General features: G+C 39.7%; 1 protein-coding gene across 4 annotated transcripts in view; it reads right to left on the bottom strand.

The window, feature by feature from the left end:
- TNFSF13B (TNF superfamily member 13b) overlaps nucleotides 1-20,252 on the bottom strand; it is an 84,054-nt gene that overhangs the window by 31,095 nt on the left and 32,707 nt on the right. Inside the window, exons 2-6 of one of the 4 annotated variants that reach the window (XM_068526823.1) lie at nucleotides 10,426-10,550; nucleotides 5,312-5,426; nucleotides 4,257-4,886; nucleotides 2,584-2,943; nucleotides 2,418-2,505 (exon numbers count right to left, since the gene is read on the bottom strand). In XM_068526823.1, coding sequence (XP_068382924.1) covers nucleotides 2,418-2,505; nucleotides 2,584-2,913 — 418 coding nt within the window. In that variant the 5' untranslated portion in view covers nucleotides 2,914-2,943; nucleotides 4,257-4,886; nucleotides 5,312-5,426; nucleotides 10,426-10,550. Of the gene's footprint in view, nucleotides 1-2,417; nucleotides 2,506-2,583; nucleotides 4,887-5,311; nucleotides 5,427-10,425; nucleotides 10,551-20,252 lie in introns of all 4 variants that reach the window. The other 3 variants (XM_068526821.1, XM_068526822.1, XM_068526820.1) reach the window with 3 other exon arrangements.

The following is a 20,252-nucleotide window of genomic DNA, read 5'->3' as shown; positions in this document are numbered from 1 at the left end:
AGTTAGGGTTTATTTTTAATATTAATATTTAGAGGCAGGGGAATACTAGCAGACAAGGTTGAAGAAGACTGAGGCATCCTCACCTTACTAGACATTGACGCTCACTTTATTATAAAATTACTTAAAATATTTAATACAGATAAATAGGAAATAAATCAATGAAAAAAAACAGTCTCAAAATAGATTCAACTATAAATGAGGAACTTAATATAATATAGTAAGCGTTCCAATGCAAATGAGTTAAAAAGAATCATCTAATGAATTTGGCCGAGATATTTAGCAACAGTTTGGAAGGAAAAAGTAAAAGAAGAAAGGGGAAGTTAAGGAAGGAAGGAAGGAAGTTCCTAAGAAAGGAAGTTAGTATGACATGACCTACCAAAATAAACTCCAGGACTAATGGATTAAATACCAAACTACAACACTAAATTAAAAAAATTCAAAATGGCAGAGAAAAGAATAAACTACTTAAGAGATTATGAACAAATATATTTTTAGCTTTGATGTATTACAGAAAATTTAAAAAGTGTATCACATTAAAATATACAGATGCAAAATCTCCGTACAAGTTTAAAAAACTGCAAGATATTGTGAAAATATTTACATCAAAATTTTGATAAACAATATGCCTAATATAGAGTTTATTCAAAATTATTTTAAAATTAGGACAAATGAGGGAAGTCATAAATAAAAATTAGCAGAAGATAAAATTAGAATTTATCAAAATATGCAGAAAGAAGATAATTCTTATTTGTAAGCAAGCAAAAAATTAAATTTGAGGCACTGCTTTACAACTACTAAACTAGCCAAAATATATTTTTAAAGATAAAATGCTGTAAGAATGTGGAGAACTTGTACACTGCATTTCTGATTGCATACATTTGTAATTCATTTTGAAAACAGTATGGCAACAGGTAGCAAGGGTGCTAAAGATGTTCATCCTCTTTGGCTCAGACATTCCATGTATGGAATTTATATTCAATATATGCATACAATTCCTCAGAAACAAAGAGATCTGCACAAAAATTTTGGCATGTTCCATTCTATCAAAAAAATTGGAAATGATCATGATAAATGATTGTATGATAACAAATAAATATGGATGTGTGAGAATTACTTAGAAACAAGGAAAACGTTTATTGTGTAATAAGTGAATACAAAAATATACCACAGTATATATATACTGTATTTTTTCAGTTATGTAAAAAATATAGATGATAAGACGCAAAATATGAAAATAATCGATGTGTTAAAGTATAGTAAAAATATGAGTGTTTTCCAGTTTTAAAATGTTTAAACCCAATTGTTTCTGATAATTGGCACAAAGATATGATAACCAGATACAAAATTTACGGTTGTATAAAACGAGGAAGAATTTTTTCCACGAATAAGGCATTTAGTGACAAATAAGTTTACAGAAGGAGCATCCTGTGTGTGTGTGTGTGTGTGTGTGTGTGTGTGTGTGTGATAGGACACCTATTCTGTCTCTCGTGCACTTCTGTTCAGAAGTACAAATACATGTAAATAATTACACCTGTTGGGTCTGCCTCACACTCACCGTGAAGACTAAAGGACACACCTCTCCTAGTACAAGCCTGCCTGGCACATTCTAGGGGCTTAAGAAAAGGTTCCTTCAATATAAAAGGGAAACAGCACCAAGGATTTGTTAAATTGCAATATTAGTAAATGCAATGCAAATGCTTCTTTCTCAGCCCTGAAATGAAGGAACTAGAGCTGAATCACGTCTTGGGAGGCCCCACCAAACCTGAGGTGTCAGGAATCCATACAATTCTGTGGAACACGTGGAGCTGGAAGAAAGGTAGCAATCACTAAGGAACTATTACAAGAAGATTATAAACGTGTGGAGCTCCAGGAAAAGCACACATTAAAGAAAAGCATTAAAATCTGTGTGTGTGTGTGTGTGTGTGTGTGTGTGTGTGTGTGTGTGTGTACGATAAGCTTTTTTAAAAAAGCAAGACACCAAATAAAGCACAAACATGCACCTGCTTCCGGGCTGATCTACACGTGGTTTCACAGCGGCTACGCCCCCCAGGAGATGCTGTCTGGCTGCCCTCCTCTGACAAAAGCTCATTCTGCACTGGCACGTGGTGCTTTGCTCCTGCACTGCCAGACGATGCTCCTGACATAGGAGCGAACTACCTATTTGAGGGGAAATGTGGGCCCCTCGCCCCTTTCCTAAAGTGCCGCACAGATAAATACCTCTCCCCACGAAATGTGCTCACTGTAGGACAAAACGTGCTGTCGGCCTATGACGTCGGCCAGGGCTTGGCTTGGCCCTGGAGCCACACCTGGCTGGCATGGTAAGTTTCCAAGTTCCTAGGTCCTGTTTGGCTCCCCTCTCCTCCTCACCTGTGAACTGGGATCCCTGGCTCCTAGCCGCTTCTGTGCCCCAAACATACCTGTTTCTTCTGCATCCGGCAGGCCACGCTTACTCCTGCTGCTTTGGCTGGAGTTGCTCTCTCCTGGAGCTGGTAGCGCCAAGCTCCCCTGTCAAGAGAAGAGCCCCCCGTTATTGCCAGGGCGTCTGGGCGCGGGAGCATGGGGCTGGGGCTGCCGCAGACTCACCTGCAGCGCGGAGGTGGCGGCCGCAGCCTCCCGCAGGGCGGCCCTGGGGGCTGCGGCTCCCGCCTGGGGGGCGCCGGGCAGCTCCCGCAGCTCCGCCCGGAGCCTTCCCAGCTCCGCTTGCAGGGCGGCCACGCGGCAGAAGGACAGCACCGTGAGGCAGCAGGACAGCAGGGCCAGCAGCAGCGTCACGGCCAGCAGCTTTCCGTCTTTGCAGAAGCGCACAGAGGGGCTTTCCTCCTGGGGGAGGATGGAGACTGTCTCCTTCGGTTTCATTTCGTCTCTGGTCTTAGGGCGAGAAAGGCGTGACTGCTCCCCTGTGGACTCATCCATTTCCCTCCTCGAGCTTTGAAGGTTCGGGCCCTTAGAATAAGTGACCACAGAGAACGTATCATTTCCTGTCATCTGTGTTTGTTGATGTCCTACATTGACTACATGGCCCAGCCCGGCGCTCGCCCTCCGGAGAGTTCTCCTGAATTTTCTTCTCTCTGCCCGGCTGCATCTCTGCCCCTACTGTACGATAGGTCTTCCTGGCATTCGCCCTTCTATGTGATTGCTCAATCAGTCTTCCTCATTTCACTTTCAGTTTTTGTAAGAATTTTAATGGCATCTCAGAACACTCATGCACAAACGGGCCGCTTAAATCTACTGACGGGAAGGAGTTGGGGGTTTGGACCAGCACCCTCCGGACAACTTTTAAGATAGAAAGGTGTTTAAGGAGCTCCCCCTCAGGCATTAGGAGAGAACTGGGTCCACTTGGGGCCACGTGGCTTTGTAGGGAAGGGGGAAAAGAACATTAATAAGTTCCTGCTGGTGTGATAAAATTAATGGATGCCAAGGTCAGATAAGCTAAGTACACTAGCATTGAACTGTAGTCAGCTGGAGAGTGATTTATTAACAGTCTCTAAGTGGGAAATAAAATGAAATGTCCTCAGACGAGGCATAAAAGTCCGCTGGGGAGTACTCTCCCCACTATCACCTTAGCAATGTAATAAGAAGAATGTGCCTAAATTTGGGGGACCTATTTAGATCAGGTACGCAGGGGATTCTTTATATGCAGGTGTATGCATTTGGAAAGGGACCCTAAGCAATCCTCTTCCTCCTGGGACTCACTGCTAGAGAGGCAGTCACCCACAGGATGGCCAGTCCCCCGGAGCTGTCCCACCTCTGCCGTCCCCACCTCTGGAGCTGCAAGCCCCTGCTCCGTCTGACACCACTTGGGGGAGAATCGGTCTTAGCTCAGCTCCAGATGCCTGGGTCCCGTCATTAACTGCTCTTTCCCTAAAGCAGCTTATCTGCTCGTCCACATTAGGCTGACTCTGCCCCAATCTAACCTGTATACAAGACGACCCGACTCGACCCAGACAGACTATAGTTTCAAATCTCTATTGTTGGACGTGACGTGGCTGTAAGGACACCAATCCCGCCTGTGATTCAGTGTCCTCGTCTGCTGGATGGGGTGATAACTGTCCCTGAGAGCTGTAAGGAGACTTACAGGAATGTAGAACAAGCTACCTTTAAGATGTTCCCATTTTTCATTCATTTCCATTCATTACATTCATTCGTCATGTGGAATCTATTTCATTCATTCATTTTATGAACGGAGTGTTTCATTTATTCAGTCCATGGAATATTTTTCATTCTTACAAACAGTGCTGCAATAGACGTCTTTGTACCTGTCCCCTGGTCACAGCTGCACACACCTGCTGGAGAAGAGCACATAGTCACCTTGACCAGGTGTCTCTGAGCTCCCTCCCAGGACCGCCTGTTTCATCCTTGTCTCACTAAGTGCGATGTCATCCGCCTTATTCATTTTTACCTCTTGGGATTCTTGTTTTTTCCTTTGCATCTGCAAGTTCCAAGACCTTTCAAAACGACTTAAAATTTTTTTTCTGTTTAAAAAAAGGTTTTAGTGATTCCCGTGGTCCCCCCAGTTAGCTGTTCTCAGGTGGAAGTTGTCTTCTATAAGTGAGCGTGCAGATTCTTTCGTGTAATGCAACTCCTTTGTGACAGTCCTTGTTTCCAGATCAATCACGGTGAAACATACTAGATAACGTTTCAATTTTTTCAAAAAGGACAAGTTTGGGGATTACTTTCTGACTGAAAGTAATTGAAACTCTCTCAGATTATATGTGTGTGCATTCATAGTACCTAAATACAGAGAGATATAAAAGAATTCAAGGCGGTGCTAGAAACCAATTACTCCCTTTTCCACCCTGGACACCTGCAGCCACCGCTTCTTTCTGTGAATGGACATTCTTCCCCTTCTGGCAGGCCACTCCGCTCCGTGTTCTGCTGTAAAAGTTCTGAAGAGAGAGGGAATAACTTGCTTTAGGGAATCACCTTTGCCCTCAGCTGCTCTCCTGGGAGAGCCACTGAGCAGTCTGCCTGCAGCCAGCGTGGAACCAGGAGCTGGTCTTGGACCACCAGCGGGCAGCCCCAGCAGAGGAGGGCTAGTGCCCCCTCGACCAAAGGCAGCAGGGCAGCTGGCCCAGACTGGACATGGCCAGGAGATGTCCTCCACAGCCATCACACAACGCAGTTTCTCAGAAGACAGGTAGAAAACGAAGTGGCATTTATGTGCTCTCGAATTTCTTATTAGAGGAACAAAAGGAAGTTATTACTCCATCAATCAAGGATCTGTTTCCTGCAAAGGAAAGGGTGTGACAATAATTTAACTGAAATTCTGTTCAACAGATAGCAAGCAGTCCATAGTCATTGACTAGCTCACCACATTCACGTTTATTCAGGGCTGGACCTGAGAAACAGTTCTCTTCCGTGGTTCAGCTCCTTTTCACCCACTTCTTTTTCTCAATTGGAGTGTAAACCATTCTCCTGCAACAGAGCTGAAACAAACTGAATAAACAAAGTGAGTCCCATGTTTCCCGTCCCATCTATTCAGGAGAGGGTAGACAGGAACACGGGAGAGTATATTTGAAAAGAACTGAAGTCGGGAGTTTGTCTGATGGATGAAACACAGCATAAAACAAACATCCACTCCGACTGCTTGCTTCTTGTAGTGACAACCTCAAAAAAACTCAGAAAGCTTAATTTTAAACTTCTGGCTTAACAATCCTATAAAGAATTAGCTGGTTTGAGAAATCTATCCTTTACCCATTTCTTTGAGGAAAAAAGTGTCTTTCATAAGGATTTGGACAACTCAAGCATGGAGATAGCAGCTCTTCTAGAAATGCGTATGTACCTAAAAATAGATCTAGGTAAAGCTGGCTTCCTCACGTGCTCAGAACATGGAAGATGGCTTGATGCAAATAATTATTAATTTCAGAAAAAATCATGTTGTTTTCTTGTAGAAATATATACATGCAGTCAGTTGCTATTATAATTATAGTGAAACTTGAGTTGGAAGGCCAAGTGCTAATCGCTCTGTGAAACTGAACCAGGAAGTAAGGGTGTGATTTTAAACATAGACAACACGGGTCATTTCTTATACAAAAAATAATGTCAGCGCCTGCGATGTTGATTTCTATTTCTTAATAGTTATATTCAAATGAGGTGTATGTATTTACTGGAGCTTAATTTTTGTCCGTTTTGGAAAAAAAATCCGCTAAGAATTCAGTTTCATTTGTGCATTGTCCTCAATGTGTAGTGTAAGTGCTTTCAGATTTAATTCTCTTGAGTGTTTAAGTGTGTGTTTTTAAGAAATTTCTGTTTAATACTATTTTCAATTAAAGTGCAATTTAGTTTGTTATTCTTTACCTTTATAATACTTACGAGAATATTTTCATGAGTATTAAGATGAATATGTGGCAGTCCATGTGACCATCTATCTATTTCATATACGTCAACTAATTTTTCTATTTTACATGCATGACACAGACAATACACACTGACACAGAGGGGCACTCAAATAACACCTGGTCAGATCTGACCATCTCAAAAATGTTGGGAGAAAGGATTAATTCTATCCATGCAGGGAACATTACTTACGAAATTCTCTCTGTCTTTAAAAACGAGTAAAGCAGAGTTTGCAAACATTTTTCAATTTCAATTTCAATTTTATATTTTAATTTTAATCCTATTTGAAATTGTGCTTATTAAATGTGAGAAGTAGAACGATGGGGGTGAGATGTACGGCCTCTGAAGTCAGACACATCTGTGTGCCCGATTTTGTTTTACCATCCTAACAGACTCTTTCCTGCCCCAAATCCAGAAACTGATCTTGTTTAGATAGCCATTTTGCTGGGACGCTGACCCACTGCAAGCTTCCATTCTAATCCCTGCAACGCAGTCCTGGTGATTCCATCCGCATCAGCATTGATTGCTAAGAGTGGACGGGTAAGAGAGGTTTCTAACAATCAGATGGGAGGGGCGGTCCCTTTGGGGGCTCATGAGAAAGCGTTCATCTTCTTTAAAGAGCAACCCAAGAAAAAGACATCCTTCCTGCACTGCCAGATGTTGACATATGACAACACAGAACTGTGCTGGCCACCCACCAACTGCTGTGCTGTCCAGGCCGACAGGTGGAGGGTAGGAAGAAAACCTGGGTCTCTAACTGCACTGTTGTGCTGCTGAATTAATCAGCTCCTCGTGTTCCCTATTTGGGGATATTTTACACTGAGTAATACTTGTGCCTTATTCTTTAAGCCAATTCGAGACAAGATTAGATGTTAATGGATCCCAAAACATCCTAACTAATTCTGCTAGCTTGAGGATATTTATATTCCTACAACCAAAAAACTCTGTGTTTCGAATGTTCTTCCAGAATTTTTCCAAATGTCTTCATGTTAAAAATTACAATGTAAAGAGAAATTTTTGTTTTATATTCCATCTAGCATTTACTGCTGGAAAAACTAGCTCATTCATTAAGAAGAATCTTATTTCCATTTCTACTATAAAGTTACTTTTTGATAACTTCAATTATTTAGTAGAATCAGGAAACTTAAGAAAACAACATCTTTAAAAGTGTTATTCTGTGGAGATGTATTGAAGGGATCTGTCTTTTCTATGTGGACCCAGAATAAATTCAGTCACCTCTTCAGAAAGGGAAATAGGAAATCAGAATTGTGGGTCACCATGTAAGGAGGGAATCACCTCGAATTAAAGAAAAACCAAAGGAAGCCCAGCGTATTCTGAGAAAAATGCAGCCTGAATCCATTTTTCTTCTCCTTCGTACAGGCTCTGAGTTATCCGTCTTTCTTGAGCCAAACTACAGAGGAACCCAGAGGCAGCTGGATGTTGGGCTCTGACAGGTCTTAGACAAAGAAAAATGATGTGAGGCTTCTTCCCCCAAAGCAAGGTTAGGTACAGTATTGAATCTGGGACTGGAGTCTCAGTGGGTCTTTGAATAAATGGCAGAGCAGAAATCTGTGGGCCCAGGCAGTGGGGGCCATCAGCCCCCCATGAGTGTGCCAGCTGTCCTTGACCTGGAGAGGGCATGGAGGAACCAGATGAGTGGAGGTATTCCTCCCGTCCCTGGAGCTGGGACAATGTAAGGGGTGAGAGGAAACGAAAGCCTCCCCAACGCCCATGTCTCATCTGTAGGCGGCAAGCTTCTCTGCCGGCACCAGGCTGGCTTATCCGGATGGAGAGGACTTGGTTTCCCAGCAGCTGAGCGAGTAAAGAAAACTGATGATAGGATGCTTAGGAGAGGTGAACAGGCACAGAAGGAAAGAGAAACAGGAATCCTCTCGCGAACATGCAAAACAGAGGCGATGGACAATTTGAGTTCTAAAAATTAATAGAATATTCAACTGCAGGAAGTTTTCTTAGAAACTAAAAAAGATCCCCATCATTTTCCAATGAAACAGTTTAATAGACGAATTAGAAAGGAAAGGATGGTCACTTTTGAGGTCTGAATTACTGGCCTGTTGGCTTAAGTGGAAGTAAAACCTCAAAACACAGAGTAGAGAGCTAACATGTACAACACAGGAGATGTTAGGGGCAGGGGGGTGGGCGATAGATTAAAAGACAATGATTTAAAAGCTTGTAGAAAGAAAATACCTTTCTTAATCTATGAAGGACCTCAAACTGCAGTTTGAAAGTTCTCACCAAGTGGAAACTCAGAAAAATAGACCCAAGCAAGACCTGATGAAATTCCTGAAAGTAGCAAAATGTGTGGGACATTCACAGTTTGTGAGATGCATTTAAATCTATTTTTATGATGTAAATGACAGTTTCAATTGCATATTTTAGAAAAGAAGAATAAAAAAAGTGAATATAGTTCACACGGTCCTAAAAAAAATTAAAGTAAAAGCAAATTAAGCTTAAAGATAAAGAAATATAAAAAGAAGAGAAGAAGTTAATGAAATAGATAGCAAGCGACCACGCAATAGAGAGGATAAAGAAAATTGGTTATTTGAAATGGCAAAATGAATAATTTGGGGGAAGACAAATCGAAGAAAAAAAGGAAAGCACAAAGTTGCACTAACAAATGAAAAAGGGGACATTTCTAGAGCTATTACAGATGCTAAAAAGAAAGTAACAAATGAACAAATTTTTGCAGTAATAATAAGGGGGAATGGGAGTTTACATACATTTCTATATTGTGTACAAGGAAAATGAAATAATAAAGCAGGGAAGGTGGTTGCCAGATGAAGGGCAGTCAACATTTAGTTCTTCATTAATGTTCTAGGTACTAGAAAGAAAGAAAAATTGAAAACTCCTGCTTCATGGAGCTTAAATTCTATTGTATGAGATCATCCATTTTGAACAATTTCAAATTTCATTTGATAGATTTATGCAAAATAGTTTCTTCTCTGGTTTTCCATTTCAATTTCAATCTGTGGCTCTCTCTCTTTTTCAAAAATTGTCTACTTGTGATTTCTCCCTTTATTTCATGGGAGGATAGCCAAAACTTGTTTGTTTTGTTATTGTTGTTTAAGTAATCAACAGATGGTTTTACTTATTATCTTTGTGATTTGCCTCATTCTACTTGTCTTAAGTTTATTTTGTTGTTCTTTGTTCTAACTTCTTCAGTGGAATGCTTAAACATTCATTTCCTTTTTTATTTGATCTCAATATATAGTCTATTAAATTTCCTATGAGCATTGCTGAGTGAAATTAAATCCTATTTGATAAGCAACGTTTTTATCATTAATATTTTAAAGAAAATCTGACAATTTGGTTTGGATTCCTACTTTGACTCAAAAAGTCATTTTAAGAGGTATTTATTAATTTGTTTTAATTTTTCAAGCATTTTTTCCATTGTCTTACTAATTTCTACTCATTGCATTATAATTTTCTTTTACTATTTCTATTTACAAAATTTAGTTAGAGTTTCTCTGTAGATTAATAATACTGTCATTTGTGTGAATATAACACAGGCACTTGAAAATAAGGTACAATCTTATTAATTTTATTATTTAAATCTTCAATATCTTTTTTTTTTTTTTAATATGGTCTGTCACAGACTAATGGAGATCAGCTAAAGTCTCCTACAACTAGTGTTTTTTCTAGGTATTTCCCGTTGTTTCTCCTTTGGTTTTAACTTTACGATTACTGATGTTATATTATTTATTATATTATTTAGCATAAGGATATTCAAAAAAGAGGGTGATGCTTACTCATGTCTAGTAAAAAGAGATTTTTTTCCCCAAATGTACAAGGAACACTTACAAAATTTAACTAATGACTCAAAAAAAGAGTTTTTTACAGGCTGCTGTGATGGATAGTTTGCAAAGACTGTGAGAACAAACCCTCTGGAGGAAACCCATTTGCAAAGTGACTCTGTATTCTGTCAAAAGGTTCTCTAATTTCTTGCCCCTGAATCTGAGCTGAGCTTGTGAGTTGCTTTGACCAGTAGGATATGGCAGATATGACTGAGTTCCAGCTTCCACTCTCTTGGACTGCTTCCCTGAGACCACCGTGTAAGAAAGTCAATCTCACCTCTACTGGGGAATGAGAAGACACATGAAGAGGCACCAAACTGCCCAGCCAAGAGCCAGCATCTGCTGCCACATGTGTGAGTGAGGTCATCTCGAACATTCCAGCCCAGCCAGGCTGCCAGGGACCTGCAGCCACAAGAGAGAACTGAGGTGGGGGAAGCCCACAGAATCACAAAAGTAACAAATCATCACTTTTATAAGCCACTAAGTTAGGGTGGTTTGTTACTTAGCAACAGATAACTGAAATATCACATTCATTGGTTGTAGTTAATAAAAGTAGAAATCATTACGAAAGGTCAGAGAGTTGTTTACTTGAAAATGTAACAATACATTCACAAACTGTGAAGCAAAAAGGTATGGAAAACTGAAGTTAGAAACTACCCAGAAAGCAAGGAGAAGGAAAGCAATTTATATACTAAAACAGCAAAGGCAATACTCATTAATAAAATTATGGCATTGAAAACAAAGCTATGATCAAAACATATGATATTCAAAGGAATCAAATGCTTATCTGAAGAAATCAGAAAAGGAATAAAATAAGGCAAAATAATCCAGGAAATGAAAACTAGTAAAGATAATAAACATTGATGATTAATTGTTAATTATGATTGCTAGTTAGAATGTGAGTAAAGGGTACTCTTTCAAAAATATAAAATAATAAAGTTGTTTTGGAAACGACTCTGGCAATACCTAGTAACAACGAAAACACATAGACACTTCAGCTCAACGATCTTACTGGTGAAAATCTATCCGTGAGAGGAAAAAACAGTAGAAAATTGCAAACATATAAAGTCTCAGGTAAAATTAAATTCCATTATGTTTAGTCCTCTATTGGAAATCTGCAACTTCTCTTCTTGTGTTTTCCTGCTACTCAAAATATAAACATAAAGACTCTCTTAATCTCAGATTGTTTTATTACCAAGTCTGATTGCTCAACAGAAATATAATTTTATAGGAAAATTTGCAAAAGCTGTATTAGATAATCGTGAAGTATCGTAAAACATGTCTAATATGTCAGAGTTCATAAATTGCATTTATTGTTAATTACATCTGAATGCACTGCATTTAAAATGAATTTGCTGATTTTTGTCTATTCCTTTTAAATATAAGCCTCTTTGTTCTACCACTGGTATAAAAATAAGAGGGTGATTTCCAGAATTTTAACCAAAAGCATAATCTGTTATCTCACAGCTACAGCTGTTTACATATTTTAAACTAAATAATGAGTTTCTATTAGTTTCAAAAATTAAACACAATCCAGACCCATGTTCGTATTTCCACACTCAAGAGAAGTGATCACGATGCAATACAAAATTCACGTGAAATTTTCACTATCACTTATCAGCCAGCAGTATTAGTTAATAATTAACCAAGGATAACAAGTCAAATAAAATAAAGTATAAACTGGGCTCTGCTGGTGACTATTAAACTCCTTCAGTATTTTAGAACACTAATCTTAAATCATTAACTGTAGACATTTTTTGAGGTTTTTTAACTGAGGTAAAATTGGCATATGACATTATGTTATTTCAGGTGTATAACATAATTCAATCTTTGCGCTACAAAGTGATCACCACAGTAAGTCTAGTTAACATCTGTTACTGTACAACTGATCCCCTTCACCCACCCTCCCCAAGCCCCTTCCCCTCTGATAACCACCAATCTGCTCTCTGTATCTGAGTTTTGTTTTGTTTTGTCTGTTTGTTTTTTATATTCCACATGTAAGTGAAACCAAACAGTATTTGTCTTTATCGATCTGACTTATCACACTTAGCATAATACCCTCAAGGTCCATCCATGTTGTCACCAATGGCAAGATTTCCCCCTTTCTCATGGGTGAGTAGTATTCTACTGTATATGTACCACATCTTTTTGATTAAAAAAAAATTGTGTTAAAATACACGGAACATAAAATTTACCACCTTACCTTTTTTTAAATTGAAGTGTAGTTGATTTACAATGTTGTGTTAGTTTCCAGTGTACAGCAAAGTGATTCAGTTATACCTATATACATATTCTTTTTCAGATTCTTTTCCATTATGGTTTATTACAGGATACTGAATATAGTTCCCTGTGCTATACAGTAGGTCCTTGTTGTTTATCTATTTTATATATAGTCGTTTGTATCCACCTTACCCTTTTGAAGTCACTTTTCAACTTCTCTTTAATATGGTTGACTTTTTTTTTAATAAATTTATTTATTTTTTAATTTATTTTTGGCTGTGTTGGGTCTTCGTTGCTGCACGTGGGCTTTTCTCTAGTTGCGGCGAGTGGGGGCTACACTTCGTTGCGGTGCGCGGGCTTCTCATTGCAGTGGCTTCTCTCTTTGCAGAGCACGGGCTCTAGGCACATGGGCTTCAGTAGTTGTGGCATGCGGGCTCAGTAGTTGTGGCACACAGGCTTAGTTGCTCCGCGGCATGTGGGATCTTCCAGGACCAGGAATCAAACCTGTGTCCCCTGCATCAGCAGGCAGATTCTTAACCACTGCGCCACCAGGGAAGTCCCAATATGGTTAACTTTTGAATTTATAATCCTCACCCCATCCCAGATAAGGAAAGGTATCTCATTTGGGGAAACTTCCATATGTCATGGATTTGCAACACGAAGAGGACTGTAGGAGGCACTGTACACATCATCTCAGGCTCCAGAAGGTGGCAGTGCGTGGCGGACAAATCCCCGGCCAGCACTCAGAAAATCTGCGTCCTGATTACAGTTGTGTGACTAGGTCTGGTCCCTTCACCCTTGGGTTTCATCTCATTCCTCTGTGGAAGGATATTCACTTCTCTTTCAGGTCTCTTCCACTCTCATCAGTACAGAGAAAGGCATTTTGATTCCCAGGACTGTCCTTTACCTACAGTGTCCCCTGTGGCCCTAGATTTTTTTTTTCAAATTGTGGTTTAAAAACACATACCATAAAATTTACCATCTTAACAACTTTTAGGGTACAATTCAGTAGTGTTAAGTGCATTTACCCTGTTGTGCAACCATCACCACCATCTTTCTCCAGAACTTTTTCATCTTGCAAAAATGAACGTCCATACCCGTTGAACTAAGAACTCCCTTTCCTCTCCCCCAGGCCCTGGTCACCACCATTCCACTTTCTATCTCAATAATTTTGACTACTCCAGATACTCATATAGGTGGAATCATACAATATTTGTCTTTCTGTGACTGGCTTATTTCACTTAGCATTATGTCCTCAAGGTTCATCCATGGGATGGCATGTGTCAGAATTCCCTTCCTTTTCAGTGTTGCATAATATTCCAATGTACATATGTTTGCCTGTGATAGTAATGTAGGTAGCCCTCATCCAATCCATCGAAGGTCTGCAGAAAACAAAGAGGCTGACTTTCCCTTGAGTAAGAATGAACTCGTCCTACCTGTTAAGGGGGACACGTGTCTTTTCCTGCCTCAAGACTTGAACTGAAACACTGGCTTTTCCAGGGTCTTGAGCCTGCTAACTTTCATAGTGGAACCTACAATATCAGATCCCCTGGTTATCAGGACTTCAGACCTGTACTGGAATATGTATGTATGTATGTATGTATGTGTGTGTGTGTGTGTGTGTGTGTATACACACACACACATACTGGAATACATGTATATTTACACATCCTGTTGGTTCTGGAAAACACTGATTAATATAATACCACATTTTGTTTATCCATTCATCCATCCGATGACGGATGATAATCAACTTGGGTTTCTCAGTGATCAGTTTGGGTTGCTTCCACATCTTAGCTACTGTGAATAATGCTGCTATGAATATGAGTGTGCAAAATCTCTTTGAGATCCTGCTTTCAATACCTTTGGACAAATACACAGAAGTGGAGTTGCTGAATCATATGTTAATTCTATTTTTAATTTTTTGCGGAACCTCCATACTGTTTTCTGTAGCGGCTGCACCCATTTTATTGATACATGTCCATCAAAGTGCTCAAGGGTTCCAGTTTCTCCACATCCCTGCCAATACTTCTTATTGTCCGTTTTTTGATAGTAGCCATCCAACAGAAGTGAAGTGATATGTCATTGTGGATTTGATTTCCATTTCCCTGATTAGTCATGAACAATGGACATTTTTTGAAGGTCTTTAAAGTTTACTTTAAAAAATAACACAAATGCTAACTTATTTACAATGTGAAATAAAATTATAGACAGTTCTTGTGCGTTGACTGGCACATCTTCTCAAATAGGCTTGTAAAGAAAACCTCAATCTTCCTCCTATGTATCTTTTTTCCTTTTTTTTAATTTAGTTTTCTGTTTGTTTGTTTTATCTTTCTATGTATCTTTTTACCGTCACACCACTACCAATCTCTCAACTCTTCTGACACCAAATGTGTGGGCGCTTCTCTGTGAGGCCGGCTGGCTGTCCTACAGTTTAATTCAATTCTGACACATCTATCTGGAGTTCGTCTCAGGTTCCACAGGCTGAGGGCTCAGTCCCACAAGACTAACTCCAGCCCACTGCAGATGGCAACCACAAGTCCAGGCTGTCACTGTGCTTCTGATAGACTGGTTATAAATCAGAGGAACCCACGACCCGATCCTTGGGTTTGATTAATTTGCCCACAGAACTCAAGAAAATGGTTTAATTAGTGTTTACCAATTTGTTATAAAAGGATACGATAAAGGGTACATATGAACACCCAGACAGAAGAGGTATGGGGGAAGCGGTGCCTTGCTTCCACACCCCCTCCAGGATGCCATGCTCCCAGCACCTCCAGGCGGTCACCAACCCCACACTTCTGGAACTTTTCTGAAAGCTTCACTAGGCATGATTGCCCATTAACTCCAGCTCCAGCCCCATCTCTGGAGAATGAGAAGTGGGGCTGAAAATTCCAAACTTCTAATCATGGCTTGGTCTTTTTGGTGACCACCCCTCATTCGGTGACCAAGAGTCTCCTCATCAGAACAAAAGACACTACTATCACCTAGGATATTCCAAAGGATTTAGGAACTCTGCATCAGGAACCGATCAAAGACCAATATAAATATTATCTAAATCATTTTAAAAAATCGTTTAGAAGCTAACTTATTAACAATGTGAAAAAAACTATAGATACAGCTCTTGTTTATTGATCAGCAAGTTTTCTCAAATATGCTCAGATATTCATGTGTAAATACACTAGTGAAGCAACATTAGAAGCACAGGTTTTGGAATTGAGCAGGGGATTTCTTGGATTAATTTCACAGTTACTGTTATCAACCCATGTTAGCAAAATAAACCTACATCGTCTATAAGGACACACCTGCCCTTACACCCCACTCTCTAGGTCACAGTCTCCTCGGTCATGTGGGAGACTTACTGCTAATCTGACTTCCATTTTTCAGGCCCCACTCCTGACCACTCCTCTCTAATTGAGACACTGTTTTCCTGAAACGTTCTACTTTTTAAGGAGACTTTGCATATGTTTAATCTATTATTGTTTGTTCTATAATATAAAACATAAAATCCAAATGCAATATATAACCAGATGAAGATCCTGGATCAAAAAAAAAAAAAAAGCTCAAAGAAATTTGGGGAGAGATTGAGGAGAGATGAATACAGATTGGCTACTTTGTTGTTAAGTATCTTAGGTGTAATAGTGGTATTGTGCTTCCGTAGGAGAACACCCTTATTCTTAGGTGATGCATCCTGTAGTATTTATGGGTAAAGTGTCATCATACCTGCAACTTACTTTGAAATAGTTCAACATAAAATAATAGATATATGATGGATATAACAGATTGACAGGTGAAGCAAATATGGAGAAAAACATGAGCAAATTCTGAATCTAAGTGCCAAGTGAATGGTTATCCATTTTACCCCTGTCTCAATAGCTCCGTATGCATGAAAACTTTGTAACCCCACAAATGGAACAAAAGGTCAATCACCTTTTTCTTACAAGTTCTGTGAAAAGAAAACATTGGAGGCAGCCCCTCCGTCTATCGTCCACGTACATAACAATCCTTTTTCTAAAAAGTAAGATGTGTGAGCTTTAATGATACTTTCTCTTGCTTCTGCCCTTTCTTCCAGAAGGCAGGTCAGCTTCTTTGTACTCTTATCCTTCAGAATCTATGCCCATCACATGCTCTGTTGATTCTGGATTTTTAAATCATGCAGCATCTTCGTCAGTTTCCAACAGACCGGCACTCAGGAGAGACTGGAAAGACAAGGGGATGGTTTCCGCCAAGTAGGGAAACCCGCATCTGCCACCTGCAGGGCCTCTGATGGGGGGTCTGTGTGGAGGCCAGAGACACACAGTGTCCCTAGAAGCCGTGGAAAATAGACTCATGGCTGAGCCTGGTGTGGAAGGAACGGTGCCGCCTTAGAACAAACTCTGGAGTAGAAAGACCCAACAAGATTTAAATAGCAAGCATCCCAGAAGTTATCATATTATATTGAAAACCTGAGGCACTGCTCCAACTGTCTTAGATCCCATAAGTCAAATGGCTCTAGAACCGTCTCAAGAAAGAGATTAGGGGACCCTGACAGCAGAACCATTTGATCACCAAGATTAACAATCCAGCCAGGAAGATCAATGAAGGCTGAGTCAGATTTAATTTGATGTAGAAAAACAAGGAAACAGGATCTTTCCTGCTCCCAAGTACAAGGGAGTACATTCTCTTTCAGAGAAATCTATTCTTTCTAATTATAACATGTACTATTTGTACTGCATGTGTATATATTTATTTATTTACCTGTTCATTGTTCATCTCTCAAATTCCATGAAGGCAGAAGCTGCGTCTGTTTTGCTTGCCTTTATGGAACCAAAATACAGTACAGTGACAGAACACACTATAAATGCTCCATTCATTTAAACAATTAATGAAACAAATAATATCCATTATATTATTATATAATATTATGTACATTATATACTATATATAGTATAATTATATATAATCAATAATTATAATTTAGGCTATAAATCAATCAATAATTGAGGCTAGTTTATCTAAATGTGCAGTTGCTTATTAATGGAATATATATATATATATATATAAACATTTCAGCTATTTTGTCCTATTTCACATTATTTCAACATTCTTCCATATCAAAATCTCATCAGCATGTCTTCAGTTGACAATATATTTGGATTTCTGGTAATTTGTTTACACTTCAGTATGGCAAATGTGCTACATGTGAATTAATTAGAATTAGTTAATAGACATTAAGTAATCATTGTAAAGAGTTAGCTTGTCCGTATTACATCTTAGGTTTTGTAAGAAATGTAAAGATTGTCAGAGATTATCTTTCATTGGCAAAATCAGTGGACTACAAGATACGTGTTAGTGAGTACTGGTACGGCAGGGCCCACGGCCTTTGCACGCACACGGATGAGAAGCTGGCGAGCCCAGCCATCCACGGTGCCCCGCAAGCATGGGTCCTGCTAACCTTGCATCTATTTCAAGGGAAATCCTGCTACGCTGCTGACCCACAAAGCATGCGGCTCCTGTCTCAAAAACGTTATCAAATAACGTTGGAGTGACCCATTGATACAGGTGTTTGATACAGGTGTTAGAAGGACCAGAGGACAGAGCAAAGAACCTCTTCCCCTCTATCCGATGTGTCACGCTGGTTGAGAATTAGAGTCTGTGCACGTAGAGGAACTCAGTCTGAGACCTGCTCTCGTAGTAACATCTGTCTGGGTGCTAGGTGCCTCTAACATGTAGAGAATCTAGAGACTCACAAGTATAAGCATATTTGCTACAGCTGACGATCTAGGAAATAAACTTCGTCAGTTAAAGGGACTTGAAATCTGAAGATCAATATAAGCTTTTGTGCTTTCTAATTAAGTTTAGATCCTTCAGATTTCAACAATATGAAAATACTTCTCTTACATTTTAAAAATACTCCTAAACATATTAGGTGGAAAATGAATGGTGGAGAAAATTGTGTATCTAATGCTACTACACCCCTAGGATGAAGTCAGTGGAGACAGATGGATAGACTGAGATGATAGACAGATAGATAGACAGACAGACAGACAGACAGACAGACAGACAGACAGATAGATAGACAAACAGATAGATATAGATGGATGGGGGATATATGGAATATTTTATAGATATATATGTATGTATATATATATATAGTGTATATATAATGACTGTTGTTCGGCAATTTACAACCGAAATACTTTAAATAACGTTTCTATATTTCAGGCAAATTTACAAGCTGATCCACAACACTGTGACTTCCTTTTTAGCCATTTTATTATTATTATTCTTATTATTTTCTTTTTGGCCACTCCCCATGGCTTGCAGGATTTTAGTTCCCAGACCAGGGATTGAACTTGCACCTTCAGCAGTGAAAGTGTGGAGTCCTAACCACTGGACCACCAGGGAATTCCCACAGTGCTCTGACTTTTAAAACCAGACATATCACTAGAAAAGATTTCTTCTATGAACTAGGGGAGGGGGAAATTATTAAAGCTATCACATACAAACTCTCCTTTATCTTTTCAGTGTTAAGTACATGAAAACCCACATTTTTGTCCAAGGTGCTTTTTTTGTTTTTTTTTGTTTTTTGGCTGCGTTGGGTCTCCATTGCTGTGCACAGGCTTTCTCTAGTAGCAATGAGCGGGGGCTACTCTTCGTTGCAGTATGCAGGTTTCTCATTGCGGTGGCTTCTCTTGTTGCGGAGCACGGGGTCTAGGCGCACGGGCTTCAGTAGCTGTGGCACTCGGGATCAGTAGTTGTGGCTCGCGGGCTCCAGAGCACAGGCTCAGTAGTTGTGGCTTGAACCTGTGTCCCCTGCACTGGCAGGCGGATTCTTAACCACTGCGCCACCAGGGAAGTCCCCAAAGGTTCCTTTTTATTAAGAATTATTTCACTTATACTTTGTCGATACAATGCATGCTATGTATAAGTCAAACAATTTTGAGTTCTATACCAACTAATGATCTCTTCCTGCCTTCTCCCCTCTGTAGCAATCTTTCCCTGATATGTAATTAATATCAACAGTTTAGGGAACTTCCCTGGTGGCGCAGTGGTTGGGAGTCCACCTGCTAGTGCAGGGGACACGGGTTCGAGCCCCGGTCCGGGAGGATCCCGCATGCCATGGAGCAGCTGAGCCCGTGTGCCACGGCTGCTGAGCCTGCACTCTAGAGCCTGTGAGCCACAGCTGCTGAGCCCACGTGCCACAACTACTGGGGCCCGCGTGCCTGGAGCCCGTGCTCCGCAGCATGAGAGGCCACTGCAATGAGGGGCTCGTGCACTGCAGCGAAGAGTGGCCCCCGTTCGCCGCAACTGGAGAAGGCCCATGCACAGCAACGAGGACCCAACACAGCCATAAATAAATAAATAAATAAATATGTGAAAAGTAATATATGCTTTAAAAAAAAAAAGAGAGAAAAAAATTGATAAATTGTACTTCATCAGAAAAAAAAAAAACCAGTTTAATGCATGTACTGTATATCATATATAAACAGTCAGATAGCATATACAAAAAAATTTTAAGCCAACACCACTCTCTTTATATGTATACATATATACACAAACACGTACATATTATTATATGTATATATATGCTTTCTAATGGACTAATACTGTTCACATTACACTGCAACAGATTTTCTTCAATAAAATATATCAAGGGTATTTTTCCAGATCAAAAATATAGATTTTAATTCCTTTTATAATTTATTTTATTATTTCTCACTGATGGAGTTTCAAGCTATTTTGCAGGGTTTTTGTTTGTTTGCTTCTTTGTTTTGGCTACTACCAAATATATGCTCCATTAAGATATAATTTTACACATGCTCTCAACTAATTATATTTTTAGGATAGATTTCCCAAAGTGAAAACTGGATTAAAAGTGATAAAACAGGGGCTTCCCTGGTG

This window comes from Eschrichtius robustus, chromosome 18, assembly GCF_028021215.1.
Source record: "Eschrichtius robustus isolate mEscRob2 chromosome 18, mEscRob2.pri, whole genome shotgun sequence".
NCBI lineage: Eukaryota > Metazoa > Chordata > Mammalia > Artiodactyla > Eschrichtiidae > Eschrichtius > Eschrichtius robustus.
This window is presented reverse-complemented; position numbering and strand designations above follow the sequence as displayed.